This window comes from Coregonus clupeaformis, chromosome 39, assembly GCF_020615455.1.
Source record: "Coregonus clupeaformis isolate EN_2021a chromosome 39, ASM2061545v1, whole genome shotgun sequence".
NCBI lineage: Eukaryota > Metazoa > Chordata > Actinopteri > Salmoniformes > Salmonidae > Coregonus > Coregonus clupeaformis.
In genome coordinates, this window is record NC_059230.1 from 11,130,642 (window position 1) to 11,150,762 (window position 20,121).

The 20,121-nt window shown below is 47.1% G+C and overlaps 1 protein-coding gene across 1 annotated transcript in view; it reads right to left on the reverse strand.

Moving 5' to 3' along the window:
- LOC121554206 (SH3 domain and tetratricopeptide repeat-containing protein 1-like) overlaps positions 1-20,121 on the reverse strand; it is a 25,590-nt gene continuing 5,469 nt past the window's right edge. Inside the window, exons 4-20 of the mRNA XM_045211900.1 lie at positions 19,717-19,822; positions 8,417-8,560; positions 7,956-8,154; positions 7,744-7,820; positions 7,380-7,575; positions 6,376-6,506; positions 6,171-6,212; positions 4,546-5,934; positions 4,204-4,373; positions 3,786-3,854; positions 3,421-3,544; positions 2,728-2,908; positions 2,497-2,647; positions 2,298-2,420; positions 2,027-2,177; positions 1,523-1,719; positions 1-1,197 (exon numbers count right to left, since the gene is read on the reverse strand). Coding sequence (XP_045067835.1) covers positions 919-1,197; positions 1,523-1,719; positions 2,027-2,177; positions 2,298-2,420; positions 2,497-2,647; positions 2,728-2,908; positions 3,421-3,544; positions 3,786-3,854; positions 4,204-4,373; positions 4,546-5,934; positions 6,171-6,212; positions 6,376-6,506; positions 7,380-7,575; positions 7,744-7,820; positions 7,956-8,154; positions 8,417-8,560; positions 19,717-19,822 — 3,729 coding nt within the window. The 3' untranslated portion in view covers positions 1-918. The remainder of the gene's footprint in view (positions 1,198-1,522; positions 1,720-2,026; positions 2,178-2,297; positions 2,421-2,496; positions 2,648-2,727; positions 2,909-3,420; positions 3,545-3,785; positions 3,855-4,203; positions 4,374-4,545; positions 5,935-6,170; positions 6,213-6,375; positions 6,507-7,379; positions 7,576-7,743; positions 7,821-7,955; positions 8,155-8,416; positions 8,561-19,716; positions 19,823-20,121) is intronic.

Genomic DNA, 20,121 nt, shown 5'->3' on the forward strand with positions numbered 1-20,121 from the left:
TGAACTTTAGATTTTTATTAGTTACATGAAAACTTAAGCGGAAAAAGTACATTTTGTGTGCACTACGTCATCACACACTTATTTTGATCTGCAACAAGTCCATTGGGTGAAAACACACCACTGATGGGAAAATGTGCATATTTTCTTTATGCGTTTAAAAAAAAATATTCACATGAAAATGTATCGCCAATTGGATGGAAACCTAGCTAATAATACAAAAAAAGGCATTGACGGCTCATCAGTTTAGGAGTGCTGACCTAGGATCATATTTGCCTTTTGGATCAGAATGAATAAGACTGTATGGACAGCGGGGACCGGATCCTAGATCAGCACTCTGACTCTGAGACTCTTTATGGATACGGGCCCAGGCGCGCAGTCCAAGTGGTCTTCACTCTCACAGAGTAATTCACTCCCGACTCCACTATAATCTGCAACAGCTAGACCTTCTCCATTATCTTCTGACTTCTCTTAAATTACGTTTATTAGAGATATCTTTCAGGATTCATTCCTTTCACCAGGACTTCAACTCATTTCAGGTCATCAACTGAAGACAATTGTAGATATTCAGTCATTGCTGTATGATTATATTCTAAGTTATATTTTTCAGTAAGGCACAGAACACTGTTTGGTAAAATCACATTAACACATCTCAACGGTTCAAAATGTCAGAATTACATATTTACACTTCTTCAAACCGTACAAAAGCCTACGACGCCCACTTGGCACAATTTCCTCCAACACCCATAACCTCTTTAGCCTGTGTGCCAGTCTGTTTGTGCTATCACAGCAACTCCTTGTCACTCATTGTCATGTTTTGCTTGACAATGAGCATTGGATAAGAGCACAAACAGATCAGGGTCCAGGCTATAACCTCTCCCCTCCTCTCACTAACTTCATACCAAGATGGCGGTTTGGCGGTTACTTATTTCTTGGTTCCGAGATGTTCACCCTGTTTGTCTTGTACTGTGACATACTACTGAAGATCTGGTCTGGTGAGAGGTTGATGCGTCGTACGTTGAGATCGGAGGCAAACGCTCGTGCTTTCTGGTAGAAGAAGAGGGACAGCTCCCGGTCGACCAGGAAGTTGTGGTAGATGGTAGCCAATCGCGTGCAGAGCTGGAGTTGGGACTTCTTGTTGCCGATGTCCATGGCTGCAGCAAGTGCTAGGTGGTAGTACCCCGCAGCGTCGTAGGGGTCCTAAGGGTCAAAGGTGAAAAGTTAGGGGTTAGAGGTGAGGTTGGGGTCAGTGGGAGAATCGTTAAAAGCCGTTTTGGTTTGGTCCATGTAAATCAAGCGTTATATCGCCACAATGAAATGCAAATTCATGCACATGTTTTCTGTATGTTTTCAAGGGTTGGGGTCAACTCCATCTTGACACGGAATTTCTCCAAAGGAGTGCAATTCAAAGTTTAACTTTTGGGATCAAATTTCTATTTCTTATAGATATGTATTTAAAACCTGAAAATACAACAAACTGCCCAGTCATGAATTCCATTGATTGATTGATTGATTGATTGATTACCTTCAGGTCATAGAATATAATGTCCCCCAGTGTCTGATAGACCCTGACGTAGTACAGGGTTTCCTCATCAAACTCCAGGGGCGTGGGGCAGAGGGAGAGGGTCTTCAGGTAGTGGTGTTCAGCCAGCTCAAACTGACCCAGACAGTGGTACAGGGTAGCCAGGCGGTGGAACGCCACACGCTCGTTCAGACGGTTTCCTATATGAAGTACAATAATGGTTTCATTAGTTAGTACATTTCACAAAAAGAGCTATAACCAGGGTGCACCTGTTTTTTCTTCCTGGCACGGATTCTGCTGATGGCGACTTTTTGTTGTTGTTGCAATAACTGTGATGTGGTTGTTTTTTCCTGCCAAACCTTACTGGAATTCACTGACTGTAAGTCACTCTGGATAAGAGCATCTGCTAAATGTAAATGCATATTTCTATTGGAAAATACAAGTAAGGACTAGGTCTGGGCTAAGCGAGGTCTGACCTCTAGTGGCCATAGCTGTTGTGTGTCCTACCCAGTTGAACACTGATGTCCAGGGCGGTTAGGGCGTACTCCACAGCTTCCCCATACAGCTTCATCTGCAGCAGCAGCTCCACCAGCTTGTTAGACAGCCTCAGTCTGACCTCTGTATTGCTGGTTCTCACCGCGATGGGCAGGGCACGGTCCTGACACACACACACACACACACAGGTGGGTTCACATACTAACACACACACAGGTGGAGTCACACACATGCACAACCTCCGTCCTACCCCATAGAAGCAGTGTGTGCATCTGCGTCCTACCCCATAGAAGCAGACAGCCTTCTCTCTCTCCGTTGAGCTGTTGAAGAAGACGTCCCCTGCTGCCTCCAGCAGCTGTAGGATGAAGTGTGTGTCTCCAGTACTCAGACCCACATCTTGGGCCACCTGGGAGGAATACAATGTAACTCTGAGTCAATGCTGTCTGCACTGTGCAATATAATAGAATAGAATAGGTTCTGACCTGTACATAAAGGTCCACCAGTTCAGTCTGGCCCAGCATGTGGTATATCTTCCCAGCCTGTAACCAGGCGTTAGCCTCCTTCTCCCTCCGGCCCAGGTCTATGAAGATACCCAGGCTACGCTTGGTGTAGTCCAGAGCAGACCGCCTAGCCCTGGACACAGAGATAGAAAGGAAGGGAAATGTTATCACTTGCTGCCAACTAGAGACAGGCACTTAGACAGACAGACACACCTCTCTGTACCCAGACTAAGGTATAGCTGGCTGATGGTCTCCAGCACCTCCCCCTCCTGTCTCCTGTCTCCCCGGGTCGCCAGCAGGGCCAGCTGATGTTCGTTGTAGATGATGCACTGGGCCTCATCCGGACACACTGCACTGTACAGGTGGCACAACCGCCGCGTCACACTCAACTGATCTGGGAGAGGGGAATACACCATATGGAGAGTCGGATTAACATAGCATCTTTCTGTTAGCCCACTGAGCTAAAGCCTCGACATTAGCCAGAGGAGCTACTTGACTAACATATTTGGGGCAGAAGTGATGAAACAGGTATTCTGCTAATGAAATTCATTCCATATGTTCAGTATATTGTAACTGAGTATTTAAACAATCAAATCCTAAATAAAATACATGATAGAACTGTAGAATGCATAACCGACATTCTATCCTGTGCATATTTTTTCATGTCATTTTAGCAGGCAAATATACACGTATGAAAGATTATGCATCTCGGTTTCTCCAACAAAAACTAACCACAGGCATGATAATATTTAATTTCCTTGGATCCAATACCAACGTTCTCAGAGGGTCCCCATACCTCAGAATGTTGATTCAGCTTATGGGTGGTGTGTGGACCTATATGTAAACCATGTGTTCTGTAGCATTGTGGAAATGATGGTTTCAACAACAATAACAAAATAAACGTACTGTCTGAGTGGTTTGACTTGATAGCCATGAGTAGAGCCCATTCATAGTAGATCTTTCCTCTGTCCAGGAGTCTCTGGTTCACATAGTATTGTCCCAGCTCCAGCAGCACTGTGGTAAAGTTCACCTAGAACAACAAAAGATGACGACTTATGACAAATGTTATAATGTATATTATATAGCTGTTATAAAGGCATTATGAAAGCCTTCATAATGACACCTACTGTAAATTGTAACCATAACAAGTATTACATAGAAAATAATAAAGAAATAACATATTTTAAAACTTTTTTTTTTGTCGTAATAATAAAGTTGTCCTCCGAATAGGGAGGTGTAAATAGAAAAATACAAGAATAAATAAAGTTCACCTCATGTTCCTGTCCCTCCAGCGCTGACAACATCTCCACAGCTTCTGTTAGATGCTGCTCCGCTAACCGCTGAGGATGAAGTGAAAGGACTGCTAATCTATCTGTAATCCTAATTAGCAACATTTCACTAATTTTTCCCCAAAATTTCCTGGTTTTCCGGAAATCCCTGTTGGAATATTCCCAGATTCCTTCCAACCAGGATTTCTGGAAAACCTGGGAATTTTGTAATCATAATTTATATATCAAATAAAAATGTATTTGTCACATGCGCCGAATATAACAGGTGTAGACTTTACCATGAAATGCTTACTTACGAGCCCTTTCCCAACAACGCAGAGTTAAAAAGTAAGAAAATTTTGCTAAATAAAAAAAGGAAATAGTAACACAATAAAATAACTATATATATCTGATCATATACCTTAGCCCCAGCCTCCAGACACAATAACCCCAGGTTAGCTTCTGCTACTGCCCAGTTAGCCCTGTCCCCAGACTCCTCACACACATCCATGGCCATCTGGTAGCTCTCTGCTGCCCTCCTCAGGTCCCCCGTGCTTCGCAGGGACACACCCCTCATGTTGTGGACCAGTCCTTGAGATGAGATTGTACTTCATTAATCTCTAAGTGGTAATTAGTTGGTCATACTTACAGCCGTAGTAAAATACTCACAAACGAGCGTTACAAGACAGCTACAAAAAAAAAAGACATATGTAGGAGGTAAGTTCAACAGTACAGTATGTGCAAAATAACAACTTAAGTGTACCTTCCTGTGGGGTAGTGCAGTTTTCTGGCATGGAGGCCAGCACCGAGTCGAGGATGTCTAGAGATACCTCTGGTTGGCTGTTACAGATGTGCAGCCATGCTAGCCACACAAGGGCGATGTTTCGTTCAGGAATGCTAGTGGCGCCCGATGATGATGATGACGGCGCGCGATGATGGTCTATGAGAGTGTGCATGGAGCGTACCGCGTGACCTAGCATCCCATGTTTCTGAAACAGCTGGGATAGGCAGAGTGTTAGAGCCTGGCTTAGAGTGAGGTCACCAGTGCCACCGACTCCATCGAATCGCCCAGTGAAGGAGAGCGACCGGCTGAGATATGGAGCCACTTGAGCCGGAATGGCGACGTCCTGCTTCCGGATCCCATAGAGTCTGGCTGTGTTCTCCAGAACCAGCCCCATTCCATTCAGACAATCGGCTAGCCTAGCGGACGGATGCATCGTGGCTTTCCTGGCTGAGCTGACACAGAGGTGGGGGAGGGAGAGCTGGCTGTACAGCCTCCCCAGGCTGAGGTAGCCGTGGCTGGGCGCGACGCTCCGGACACCTGGGGGCTCTGCCAAGAGAACCAGAAGCCTCTCCAGGAAGGGAACGGCATCCGCCCCCTCACCTCGCCTCCAGTGGAGCTTGGCCAAGAGGAAGCATGCTCTGGCTTCTGCCATCTTGTTGTGACTAAGCACCGCCTTCTTCAGGATAAACTTCAGAACTTCTGAGTCTTTCTCCACTGTCGAGACGCAGTCAGGGATGCCCATGAGCAACGCAGCGATCCGCTCCGACAGAGCAAAGTATTTTTCGGTATTTTTCTGCATGAGATAGATCACCGCTAGGTTAGCGTAGATGCTAGCTAGCATTAGCATGTCCGTGAAGCCGTCTCGAGGGACGCTAAGGGCCTCCTCGAAGTAGACTCGAGCCTGGGAGAATTTTGATCGTCCTGCGCAGAGTTTCCCCAAAAGGAAACAGAGGCGGCTCTGGGACCAATGGAGACGCTTCTTCCTGGCAGTTTCCCTGGCAACACCTAGATACGCCACCAATTTGTCAACGTCGTCCGAGTGGCCAGTGAAAGTGGCGAGGAGCCGTTCTGGAGTTTGGCCATAGAGGGCGCCAAACTCTGGCTTGTAGTTGCTGCCACCCAGGAAGGATAGAAGAGGAAGGAATTTCTCCTGGTTGGTGGTGGTGCCTTCCTCAACTGGGTGGACGGTGAAGTGAGGCCCGCTGGCTAATGTAGTCTTAGAGGTCTCACTGTGGTCCTCCAGAGTTCCATTTGTAGTCACAGTTGTATTAGGCACCTTCGATTTCATCTTCCCTTTTAGTAGAATCTCTTCAATCTTCCTCTTCAGTTCTGCTTGTTGGTGAGCATCCATGTTGCCTTGGGAAACATCTGTAAGATAGATGAATAATATTATTTATGATGTTGTTGACATGTGGGAGGAGCCAGAAAATGCTTTCCATGTTGAGAAAAAATACTCAAAAAAAAAAAAAATGTATGCACGCATGACTGTAAGTCGCTTTGGATAAAAGCGTCTGCTAAATGGCATATTATATTATTATTATTATATTATTATACAATAGCCCATTTGTGCATAAAAGTACAAAGCAAACAATAAATACCCCTACTTTGAGTTGGTTCCTTTGGAGAATCCTGTTGATCAATCAGATCTGGAATGAAAGGGATAATTCATGAATCCATTTCAAAACAGACCATCTTTACACAGTAAGGCATTCTTAGAGACCAATGCACAAATAAAAAACAAGCTGTACTTGCTGGCAGCTGTTCATCACCAAGAAAATGCCCCTGAGCATTTCTCAATTTCTGTCTCACCAAGTTTGTAGACGTGTCCAACATCATTCTGGTTGATTTTTTTCAGCAAGGCGATTGTCTCCTCTTTAATCTGATCTTCTTTCAGGTTGAAAAACAACCTCTCTTCTTTCTCTAGGAAAATGTCAGACGCCCTAGAATGGAGTTAATAAAACAAAATGGCTACTAATTTCAGACAATGTAGAATAATAACACTTTCTAAAAGGAATGTGAGGAGCTACCATGTGTGTTTGAACATCTAATTCAACATGGCTCTGAAAGCATTGTCCACAGTGTGCCTTTGTACATTTACTGTAATACACCCGTAGAGATAAACCGAGTGTACAAAACATTAAGAACATCTTCCTAATATTGAGTTGCGCACCCCCCCCCCTTTGCCCTCAGAACAGCCTCAATTTGTTGGGGCATGGACTCTACAAGGTGTCGAAAGCGTTCCACACATGTTGACTCCAATGCTTCCCACAGTTGTGTTTAGTTGGCTGTATGTCTTTTGGGTGGTGGACCATTCTTGATACACACAGGAAACTTTTGAGCGTGAAAAACCCAGCAGCGTTGCAGTTCTTAACACAAACCGGTGCGCCTGGCAAATACTACCATAGCCCGTTCAAAGGCACTTAAATCTTTTGTCCTTCCCATTAAACCTCTGAATGGCACACATCCATGTCTCAATTGACTCAAGGCCTAAAAATCCTTATTTAACCCGTCATTTTCCCTTCATCTGCACTGATTGAAGTGGAATTAACAAGTGACATCAATAAGGGATCATAGCTTTCACCTGGATTCACCTGGTCAGTCTGTCATAAAAATAGTGTTTTGTATACTCAGTGTATATCATATACTTGAGTAGCTGATACCATTGAGCTGCATAGTTGCCGGGATACCAATTACCATTTTAATGTTCTATTTAATTCTATGAATATATCACTACTGTATACATGATGACGCAGTTAATCTGACACAGTTAACCTGACGCAGTTAATCAATATATAACTGAAGGACACACTTACTCACAAAGGCTATCGGCCGGTCTGACCAGGGTAGTCATCACCAATCCCACTTCTCCTGTCCTCTCCAGTCTGCCAGTGAACCACTCGAAGCACGACACCAACAGGCCCACAATGATGATGCGATCACCCTGCTCCAGGCTCAGCTCGTCTGGCCCACCGGCGTCATACTCAACACTGGCCACACAGGAGCCAGTGGCTAGCATGGGAAAAGAGACAGGTGGACAGGAGAGATGAATTGGAATTTTTAAGTTAGTTCAGACTCTAGAATTCCTCCACATAATTATAATTCTATGAGAAAGAGAAGGAACAATGAAGCCCTTAGAATTAGGATTGTCAAGTGGAATTCAAACAGGGTTCTTCTTACCAAACTGGCAGGGGAAATCACATGCTGGCTTGCCACTGCCAACTAAGATGTTCTCCGCACATGATTTGAGGAACCATCTATAGGGTGAAGCAGGAATGAAATATGTGAATAAAAAGGTGAAACTTGGAAAATTAGCAGTGTGCATCAATTGCTTCATTTTCTGTATTGACTAAGAATTAAATAACTAAGTATACACTAGGAAGAGTACTGACTGGTGGAAGGGGATGACGGGCTCCAGGGCTGGTTTGGGTTTGGTCCCCCGGGCTCCATCCCCCAGGGAGAGTACGGTCCACCCCGACCCCAGGAACGGGGGCTCAAACAGGGCTATGTCGCCCTGCTCCATGTAGAGGTCTCTACCAGGGGTGGAGCTGTCAAACATCTGGGTAGAGCTGCAGCTGGCGAATAAGGAACCTGACAGAGGGGGAGATTTGGTCATACTTTATTTGATGGGTAGAACTAAATAACTAATCATTTGTAGCATTGTAATTAAGAGTATAACATGTATAACATCTCATAAAAGCACAACATGGATGCTCAATGTTCATTTGATCTGTATGTGCTGACTTATCAAATTAAGTGCTTCTGTATATTCTGAATACACCAAACAGTGAATGTGGCTACAAAAAGCTGTCGAAGTCAGACATTTTAATCTGTGAGTCACTGGGAGATTTACCCTCTTGCATGAGGATGCCTTTGTAGATGAGGTTGAGAGTCTCCTCTTGGATAGAGATCTCTATGGCAACGTACTCCTGGTCCAGAGAGCTCAACCAGAAGTCCTGGTCCAACAGCAGGTTCTCCATGCACTGACCCAGAAAGCCTGGAGAACAGAGGTCAATAGAGGTCAGAGGTCAGATGTCAATACGTCAGGGGTCAGTCAGAAGTCCTGGTCTAGAAGTAGGTTATCTATTGATTTCAATCAGAGTTATAATATCAGTTACTTTGTTATTTCAGACCCGAACCTGTTCAGGCCCGGGTCGGGTCTCAGGTATATCAGGTCCACCCAAACCCGTGAAGACCTCTACTTTGTTTGGTATTTGGTATTTATTAGGATCCCCATTAGCCACTGCAAAAGCATCAGCTACTCTTCCTGGGGTCCACATGAAACATGACATAATACATAGTACAGAACATTATTATTCAAGGACTGAAATACATACATTTAAAACGTTGCACATAGCCTACATATCAGTACATACACACAACATCTAGGTCTAATACATAGTACAGTGCAAATTACAATACAATATATAAAAAATGGCTGTGTCTCTTCACAGTCCCCTTTGTGCAGTAAAGAGTTATTTTATCTGTTTTTTAAATCTGTTTTTATTGCTAGCTTGAGTTACCTGGGGTGACAGAGAGTTCCATGTAGTCATGGCTCTATTTAATACTGTGCACTTCCCAGCCTCTATTCTGGACCTGGGGACTGTGAAGAGACCTCTGGTTGCATGTCTTGTGTTGTACTGATGAGTGTCCGAACTGTGTGCAAACTGCTTGAACAGACAGTTTGGTACCTTCAATACATCAACACCTCGCACAAAGACCAATAGTGATGCAGTCAATCTCTCCTCAACTTTGAACCAGGAGAGACTGACATGCATGTTACTGACACTTTGAAATTGACCTATGTCCTTCTTTGCCGCACATGACCACACAGCTGGGCAGTAGTCCAGGTGCGACAAAACTAGGGCCTGTAGGACCTGTCTGGTTGACTGAGATGTCAAGAAGGCAGAGCAACGCCCTATCATGGACAGACCTCTTCCCATTTTAGCAACCATTCAGTCTATATGTTTTGACCATGAAAGCTTGCTATTTAGGGTTAGACCCAGCAGTTTAGTCTCCTCAACTTGCTCAATAGCCACATTATTCAATAATAGATCTAAACGATGTTTAGCATTGAGCGAGTGATTTGTCCCCCAAATTATGCTTTTAGTTTGAGATATTTAACACCAGCCTATTGCTAGTTACCCATTCTAAAACTGACTGGAGATCTATTTATTTTACTGTTGCAGCCGACGTGTATACTGTTGAGTTGTCAGCGTACATAGACAGGCTTTATTCAAGGTCAGTGGAAGGTCATTTGTAAAAACAGAAAACAATAATGGCCCTAGCCGGCTGCCCTGCGGTACACCACACTCAACTGAATTTGCATGAGAGAGGCTTCCATTAAGAAAAACCCTCTGTTCTATTAGATAGGTAACTCTCAATCCATAATAAGGCAGAGGATGCAAATCCATAACACCCAAGTTTTTCAGCAATAGGTTATGATCAACGACATCAAAAGCTGCACTGAAGTCTAACAAAACATCTCCCACAATCTTCTTACTATCAATTTCTTTAAGCCAATCATCAGTCATTCGCGTTAGTGCTGAGCATGTTGAGTGCTCTTCGTTTTCTGTAAAATAACTTTGTATTTGATCAAACACAATTTTTTCCAGAAGTTTGCTAAGCACTTGTAACAGGCTGATTGGTTGCCGTTTTGAACCATTAAAGGATGCTCTGCTATATTTGGCTAGCGGAATGACCTAGGCTTAAATTGAAGATGAGGCAAACAGGAGTCATAATGCATTCTGCTACCAACCTCAGCAATTTACCATCCAGGCTGTCGGTACCAGGTGGTTTGTACTTATCTATAGATAGCAACATTTTTTTCACCTCTTCCACACCCACTTTGTGTAACTCAAAACTACAGTGCTTTTCTTTCATTATTTGGTCCATTATGCATGAATATGAAGGCTCAGCATTTGTTGTTTGCATGTCATACCTAAATTTGCTAACCTTGTCAACGAAAAAGTTATTAAAGTGGTTGGCAATATCAAAGAGTTTTGTTATGAACAAGCCCTCTGCCTCAATGAAAGATGGAGCCGAGTTTGCTTTCTTGCCTAGAATTGTATTTAAAGCACTCCAGAGCTTTTTACTATCTTTGTTCCATAGTATAGTTTCTCCTTCTTTTTGTTTAGTTTAGTTATGTGATTTCTCAATTTACTGTATGTTTGTTTGCCAGTCTGCTGTGTTGTCAGAGTTATTTGATATTCCCTTTGTCTTATCTCTCTCAGCCATACAGTTTTTCAATTCATAACCTATCCATGGGGATTTGACAGATCTAACAGTCAGTTTCTTGATGGGCGCATGCCTATCAGTAACCAGAAGAAGCAGTTTTGTCACGAATTCAGCCGAGGCTGCCCCTCCTCCTTGCTCGGGCAGGCTTCGGCGTTCGTCGTCACCGGAGTACTAGCTACTACCGATCCATGTGTCTATGTTCGACTTGTTTTGTCTTTATTGGTCACACCTGTTTCCCATCATGTAGTTATGTCTTCCCTATTTAACCCTCTGTCTCACACTGTGTGTTGTGCGTGTTTGTTCATGTTTTGGTTGTCGTTAGTGTGCGGGTTTGTTTCCTTTCTGCGTGGAGGTTTTGTTCATACATTTACCTACGAGTAAAGTACGCTTTTGATTAGCACTGTGTCCTGCGCCTGACTTCGCCTACCGCATTACACTGACGCCTTGACAGAAACACGCACCATAATATGGAGTCAGCAGGTACAGCAATGCCAGCCAGATCGTCGCGTCCAACAACAAGCGGCCATGATCCAGGCTCTCGGCACCGCTATGGAACGAGTGGTTAATACTATGGAGCGATGGGAGAGAGGAGGTATCCTTATACCTCCTCCAATTACACCACCACCAACACCTCTGTCCACCTCTTCACCATCTGGGTCCAGTGGGATTTGGCTCTCGCTCCCGAGGGCATATGACGGTACAGCTGCCGGGTGTCAGGGTTTTCTGCTCCAGAGCTCTACCTGGAAACCATCCACCCGGCTCCCTCGGGATACGAGAGCGTGTCCGCCCACATCTCCTGTCTGTCCGGTAAGGCGCTCGAGTGGGCCAACGCAGAGTGGGGGGGAATAGACGCCGCAACTGTAAGCTATGCAGAGTTTACCCGCCGCTTTAGGGCGGTATTCAATCATCCACCAGAGGGGAGAGCGGCGGGTGAGTGTCTATTCCACCTCAGACAGGGGAAGAGGAGCGCGCAGGAGTTTGCACTGGACTTTCGGACTCTGGCTGTCAGCGCAGGATGGAATGAGAGGGCCCTCATCGACCACTACCGTTGCAGCTTAAGGGAGGACGTTCGTCGTGAACTGGCCTGCAGGGACACCAACCTAAACCTGGACCAACTGGTGGATATGTCAATCCGACTGGATAACCTGTTGGCCATCCGCGGACGTCCAGATCAGGGGCCGTCCATTCCATCCCCCAGCACCTCCGACCCTACCCCTATGGAGCTCGGAGGTGCTGCTCTGAGGGAGACCGGTAGAGGGGCCGTCCCCTGCACCAACTGTGGCCGCAGAGGACACACTGCTGGTCGGTGCTGGGGAGGGCCATCAAGGACTCGAGGCAGTAGGCAGAGCACTGGTGGACCGTTTCAGGTGAGTAGGCACCCAACTCACCCAGAGCTCCCTGTTGCGCATATGTGTATAGATGTTGTATTTCCAGAGTTTTCTTCTCATTCCCGGCATAAGGCGCTAGTAGATTCAGGCGCAGCTGGGACCTTTATTGATCGTCAGTTTACCTGTAGGTTAGGGATTCCTATTGTGCCAGTTGATGTGCCCTTCCCTATGTCCTAGATAGTCGCCCTTTATGGTCAGGTCTGATTAGGGAGGTCACAGCTCCACTCTGGATGAAGACGCAGGAGGGGCATGAGGAAACAATTAGTCTATATCTGATTGATTCTCCTGCATTTCCAGTGGTGTTGGGGCTTCCCTGGTTAACCTCTCATGACCCCACTATTTCATGGCAACAGAGGGCTCTCAACGGATGGTCTAGTCAGTGCTTGGGAAGGTGTGTAGGTGTTTCCATAGGGGCAACTACGGTGGAAAGTCCAAACCAGGTTTCCACCATGCACATTCCGCCTGAATATGCCGATTTGGCTCTCGCCTTCTGCGACTCAATTACCACCCCATCGACAGGGGGATTATGCGATAAACCTCCAGGTAGGCGCTGCGCTTCCCCGGAGTCACGTGTATCCTCTGTCACAGGAAGAGACGGCGGCTATGGAAACATATGTCACCGAATCTCTGAGGCAAGGATACATTTGGCCTTCCACTTCCCCTGTGTCATCAAGTTTCTTTTTTGTGAAGAAGAAGGATAGTGGCTTACGCCCGTGCATTGACTACTGTGGTCTTAATCAGATCACTGTAAAATACAGCTATCCACTACCTCTGATTGCTAGTATGACGGAGTCATTGCACGGGGCGCGCTTCTTCATGAAATTGGATCTCAGGAGCGCGTACAACCTGGTGCGTATCCGGGAGGGAGATGAGTGGAAGACAGCATTCAGTACCACCTCTGGTCACTATGAGTACCTCGTCATGCCATACGGTTTGATGAATGCTCCATCAGTCTTCCAATCCTTTGTTGATGAGATTTTCAGGGACCTGCATGGACAGGGTGTAGTGGTGTATATAGATTACATTCTCATATACTCCGCTACACGGGCCGAGCATGTGTCCCTGTGTCACGATCGCCTATGAAATACGACCAAAGCGCAGCGTTGGGAGTGAACATGATGACTTTAATGTAGAAACACGACAAAACAAAACACGAACCGTGAAGTCCTTAGTTACACCGACTGAACATAGAACAAAAACCCACAACCACAAGGTGAACACAGACAGTTTAAATATGGCTCCCAATCAGAGATAACGAGCCGACAGCTGACACTCGTTACCTCCGATTGGGAGTCACTTGACCAAACACAGAAACAACCAATAACCACCCAACCAATACCCAAACACAACACAAAATTAACACACTCTGGCCCAAAATACCAAGTCCCGGAGCCAGAGCGTGACAGTACCCCCCCCTAAAGGCGCGGACTGCGACCGCGCCTCAAAAAACCCAAATAGGGGAGGGCTGGGTGGGTGTTGCTCCTCGGAGGCGGCTCCGGCTCTGGCTCCGGGCTTGACCACCACCCTACATCAATCCCCCCGTAATGGCCCCGGTCCGATCCAACCCAGCTGGCTGGATCCGGACTGATGACGCGCACCCCTAGCTTGGCGCGTGAGACAGGAACGGACCGGACCTGGCCGACGATACGCACCCTCGGCTTGGTGCGTGGAGCCGGAACGGACCTCATCAGGCTGACGACTCGCCTCCCTGGCTTGGTGCGAGTAGCAGGAATAGGCTGAACCAGGTTGACGACTCGCACCCTTAGCCTGGTGCGAGTGGCAGGAACAGTCCGAGTTGGGCCGGCGACGCACACCGTAGTCTTGATGCGTGGAGCAGGAACCGGCCGGGCTGGGCTGGCGACGCACCCCTTTGGCTTGGTGCGTGGAACAGGCCGGGCTGGGCTAGCGACGCGCACCATTGGCTTGGTGCGGGGAGCAGGCACGGGCCGGACAGGGCTGACGAAGCGCACCACAGGCTCCATGCGAGGAACAGGAACAGACAGAACCGCACTGGGGACACACACCCCTGGCTCTCCACGGGGATCAGGAACGGGCCGGACCGGACTGGTAACACACCCCAGTACCTTTCGCCCTGCCTCCACACCTTCCTTCCCCTTCGTGACCAGTGGCCCCCTTAACCTGGCGGCCTCCTCTGCCAACCTTCTGCACTCCTCAATCCCGTACACCTGCTGCCCCGACGTCGTGAGCCCCCCCCTAAAAATTTTCTGGGGGTCTCTCCTCCCCGTGGACCAGGCCTCTATAGTCCTCTCCCAACCTTCGCTCTTCTGTCTCCACCACTCGTCATCCCACTCCTGGAAACGCTGCTTGGTCTCGTTGTGGTGGGTTTTTCTGTCACGATCGCCTATGAAATACGACCAAAGCGCAGCGTTGGGAGTGAACATGATGACTTTAATGTAGAAACACGACAAAACAAAACACGAACCGTGAAGTCCTTAGTTACACCGACTGAACATAGAACAAAAACCCACAACCACAAGGTGAACACAGACAGTTTAAATATGGCTCCCAATCAGAGATAACGAGCCGACAGCTGACACTCGTTACCTCCGATTGGGAGTCACTTGACCAAACACAGAAACAACCAATAACCACCCAACCAATACCCAAACACAACACAAAATTAACACACTCTGGCCCAAAATACCAAGTCCCGGAGCCAGAGCGTGACACCCTGGTGCGTCAGGTGCTTGGTCGACTGTTGGAGCATGACCTGTATGTGAAGGCGGAGAAATGTATGTTCTTCCAAGAGTCCATCTCCTTCCTAGGACACCGCCTGTCCGCGTCAGGTGTGGAGATGGAGATTGACCGCATTTCGGCCGTGCGTAATTGGCCGACTCCAACCACGGTGAAGGAGGTGCAGCGATTCTTGGGTTTTGCCAACTACTACCGGAGGTTTATCCGGGGCTTTGGTCAGGTAGCGGCTCCCATTACCTCCTTGCTGAAGGGAGGACCGGTGCGTCTACTGTGGTCAGCTGAGGCAGACAGGGCTTTTGGTCATCTGAAGGACCTGTTTACTTCGGCTCCAGTGCTGGCTCATCCGGATCCCTCCTTGGCATTCCAGGTTGAGGTGGACGCGTCCGAGGCTGGGATAGGAGCTGTACTGTCTAAGCGCTCAGGTACGCCACCAAAACTCTGCCCCTGTGCCTTCTTTTCTAAGAAGCTCAGTCCGGCAGAGCGCAACTATGATGTGGGGGAGCTGTTAGCTGTGGTTAAAGCTCTGAAAGTGTGGAGGCATTGGCTTGAGCGGGCTAAACACCCTTTTCTCATTTTGACTGACCATCGCAATCTGGAGTACATCCGGGCGGTGAGGAGGTTGAACCCTCGCCAGGCAAGGTGGGCCATGTTCTTCACTCGTTTTGTGTTTACGCTTACTTACAGACCAGGTTCCCAGAACGCTAAGGCAGACGCCCTGTCCCGACTGTATGACACAGAGGAGAGGTCCATTGAGCCCACTCCCATACTTCCGGCGTCGTGTCTGGTGGCACCGGTGGTGTGGGAGGTTGACGCGGACATCGAGCGGGCGTTACGTACTGAGCCCACTCAGAGGGTCGTATATACGTGCCGCTCGAGGTTTGCGATCGATTGATCTATTGGGCTCACACATCACCCTCCTCTGGTCATCCTGGCATCGGTCGGACAGTGCACTGTCTTAGTGGGAAGTACTCGTGGCCCACTTTAGCCAAGGACGTGAGGGTTTATGTTTCCTCCTGCTTGGTGTGCGCCCAGTGTAAGGCACCTAGACACCTGCCCAGAGAGAAGTTACAACCCCTACCCGTTCCAAGTCCTGCCGTCTCATTCCTATGCCAGGTCTCCCTACACCCCTACAAACTGCTGAGGCCCTATTTACACACGTCTTCCGGCACTACTGGGTACCTGAGTATATTGTGTCGGATCGGGGTCCCCAGTTCACCTCAAGGGTCTGGAGGGCGTTCATGGAACGTCTGGGGGTCTCGATCAGCCTGACCTCAGGTTTTCACCCTGAGAGTAATGGGCAGGTGGAAAGAGTCAACCAGGATGTGGGTAGGTTTCTGCGGTCATATTGCCAGGACCGGCAGGGGGAGTGGTCGGGTTATATCCCCTGGGCAGAGATGGCCCAAAACTTACTCCGCCACTCCTCTACTAACCTTACTCCTTTCCAGTGTGTGTTAGGTTATCAGCCGGTCCTGGCACCTTGGCATCAGAGCCAGATCAAGGCTCCTGCGGTGGATGAGTGGTTTCGGCGCTCGGAAGAGACCTGGAACGCTGCTCATGTACACCTGCAGCGGGCCATCAGGCGACAAAAGGCGAGCGCCGATCGCCACCACAGTGAGGCCCCGGTGTATGCACCGGGGGACCGGGTCTGGCTCTCGACCCGAAACCTGCCCCTTCGCCTGCCCTGCCGGAAGCTGGGTCGGCGGTTTGTGGGGCCAGTTAAAGTCCTGAGGAGATTGAACGAGGTTTGTTATAGGTTACAGCTTCCTTTTAATTACCGTATTAACCCCTCGTTCCATGTGTCTCTTCTCAGGCCGGTAGTAGCTGGTCCACTCCAGGAGTCTGAGGTACGGGAGGTTCCTCCGCCCCTACTGGACATCGAGGGGGCACCGGCGTACTCAGTCCGGTCCATCTTGGATTCGAGGCGTCGGGTGGGGGGCCTGCAGTATCTCGTGGAGTGGGAGGGGTACGGTCCAGAGGAACGGTACTGGGTCCCTAGGAGGGACATCCTCGATCCCTCCATGTTGAGGGATTTCCACTGTAGTCATCCGACTCGCCCTGCTCCGCGTCCTCCTGGCCGTCCCCGGGGTCGGCGCACGGCTGGAGCCGCACGTCAAAGGGGGGGTACTGTCACGAATTCAGCCGAGGCTGCCCCTCCTCCTTGCTCGGGCAGGCTTCGGCGTTCGTCGTCACCGGAGTACTAGCTACTACCAAACCATGTGTCTATGTTCGACTTGTTTTGTCTTTATTGGTCACACCTGTTTCCCATCATGTAGTTATGTCTTCCCTATTTAACCCTCTGTCTCACACTGTGTGTTGTGCGTGTTTGTTCATGTTTTGGTTGTCGTTAGTGTGCGGGTTTGTTTCCTCCCTGCGTGGAGGTTTTGTTCATACATTTACCTACGAGTAAAGTACGCTTTTGATTAGCTCTGTGTCCTGCGCCTGACTTCGCCTACCGCATTACCCTGACGACTTGACAAGTTCCATAAATGATTCAAGTGCTGCATTTGGATGTTCCTCATTACACACATCAGACCAACAAATATTTTTCACATCTTCGACATAGGAATCATTGCAAAACCTCTTGTATGATCGTTTATACACAATTTTAGGTCCAGCCTTTGGAACTTTGTTTTTTGTAGATATGGCTATTATTTTATGATCACTACATCTGATGGGTGTGGATACTGCTTTAGAGCATATTTCTGCAACATCAGTAGATATGTGATCAATACACATGCATGATTAAGTTCCTGTTCCATTTGTAAATACCCTGGTAGGTTGACTGATGACTTGAACCAGATTGCAGGCACTGGTTACAGCTTGGAGCTTCTTTTTGAGTGGGCAGCTTGATGACAACCAGTCAATATTTAGGTCACCCAGAAAATATACCTCTCTGTTGATATCACATACATTATCCAACATTTCACACATATAGTCCAAATACTGACTTTTAGCACTTGGTGGTCTATAGCAACTTCCTACGAGAATAGGCTATAGGTGAGGCAGATGAACCTGTAGCCATATTACTTCCACATCATCTGACATAAGATCCTCTCCCAGCCTAACAGGAATGTGACTCTGGACATACAGTGCATTTGGAAAGTATTCAGACCCCTTTACTTTTTCCACATTTTGTTATGTTACAGCCTTATTCTAAAATGTATGTAATTGTTTTTCTACACACAATACCCCATGATGAAGTAGCAAAAACAGGTTTTTATACATTTTTGCAAATGTATACAAAAAATACAACTGAAACATAACATTTAGACCCTTTACTAAGTACTTTGTTAAAGCAACTGGCAGCGATTACAGCCTTGAGTCTTCTTGGGTATGACGCTACAAGCTTGGCAAACCTGTGCCAAGTTTCTTCCATTCTTCTCTGCATATCCTCTCATGCTCTGTCAGGTTGGATGGGGAGTGTCGCTGCACAGCTATTTTCAGGTCTCTCCAGAGATGTTCGATCGGGATCAAGTCCGGGCTCTGGCTGGGCCACTCAAGGACTTTCAAAGACTCATCCTGAAGCCAATCCTGCGTTGTCTTGGCTGTGTGCTTAGGGTCGTTGTCCTGTTGGAAGGTGAACCTTCAACCCAGCCTGAGGTCCGGAGCGCTCTGGAGCAGGTTTTCATCAAGGATCTCTCTGTATTTTGCTCCGTTCATATTTCCCTCGATCCTGACTAATCTCCCAGTCCCTGCCGCTGAAAAACATCCCCACTGCATGATGCTGCCACCACCTTGCTTCACCGTAGTGATGGTGCCAGGTTTCCTCAAGACGTAATGCTTGGCATTTATGCCAAAGCTTTCAATCTTGGTTTCATCAGACCAGAGAATCTTGTTTATCATGGTCAGAGAGTCTTTAGGTGCCTTTTGGCAAACTCCAACGGGCTGTCATGTGCCTTTTACTGAGTAGTGGCTTCCTTCTGGCCACTCTACCATAAAGGCCTGATTGGTGGAGTGCTGCAGAGATGGTTGTCCTTCTGGAAGGTTCTCCCATCTCCACAGAGGAACTATGGAGCTCTGTCAGAGTGACCATCGGGTTCTTGGTCACCTCCCTGACCAAGGCCCTTCTCCCCCGATTGCTCAGTTTGGCGAGGCGGCCAGCTCTAGGAAGAATCTTGGTGGTTCCAAACTTCTTCCATTTAAGAATGATGGAGGCCACTGTGTTCTTGGGGACTTTCAATGCTGCAGAACTTTTTTGGTACCCTTCCCCAGATCTGTGCCTCGACACAATCCTGTCTCGGAGCTCATAGCTTGGTTTTTGCTCTGACATGCACTGTCAACTGTGGGACCTTATATAGACAGGTGTGTGCCTTTACAAATCATGTCCAATCAATTGAATTTACCACAGGTGGACTCCAATCAAGTTGTAGAAACATCTCAAGGATGATCAATGGAAACAGGATGCACCTGAGCTCAATTTCGAGTCTCATAGCAAAGGGTCTGAATACTTATGTAAATGTATTATTTCCGTTTTTATTTTTAATACATTTGCAAACATTTCTATAAACCTGTTTTTCTTTTGTCATGATGGGGTATGGTGTGTAGATTGATGAGGATTTTTAAATATTTTTTTATCCATTTTAGAATAAGGCTGTAACATAACAAAATGTGGAAAAAGTCAAGGGGTCTGAATACTTTCCGAAGGCACTGTACTTGTTAACACCTCTCCCATTTGCATTTCTATCTTTCCTATATATTCTATAACCATGTATGTTAAGTTAAGATTCAGAACTTGTGTATCATTCATGTAAATACAAACCCCACAGAGAGTTTCTATTCTATATCTATAACTTCTTATGCTAGACGACATTACCCATTGTGTAATACGTGGTGAACCTCCATATCTCTTCAAATGTTTTGAATGTGACAAATATGGTGTTCTCTTCACAGTTGACGGAAACAAGCCGAGCTGATAGTTCCTATAGTACAGGAGAGGAGCACAGAGAAGAGGTCTAAATGTACATGATTTCTCACAAACTACTGTATAAAACAATGCAATCTGTTAATAAGGTACTACCTCAATAAGAACAAATACAAACTGATAACACAACCACTTCAAATGCAAAACTGGTGATACGACCGTACATAATGCATTCATTCTATTCACTCTAACTTTACACACTTGCGATAAAACCTGTGACAAAGCGTGTTGACAAAGTGAGGTGTGACTGTGCTGAGTACAGTATCATAGCAAATGCATTTTAGCAGTATATATAGA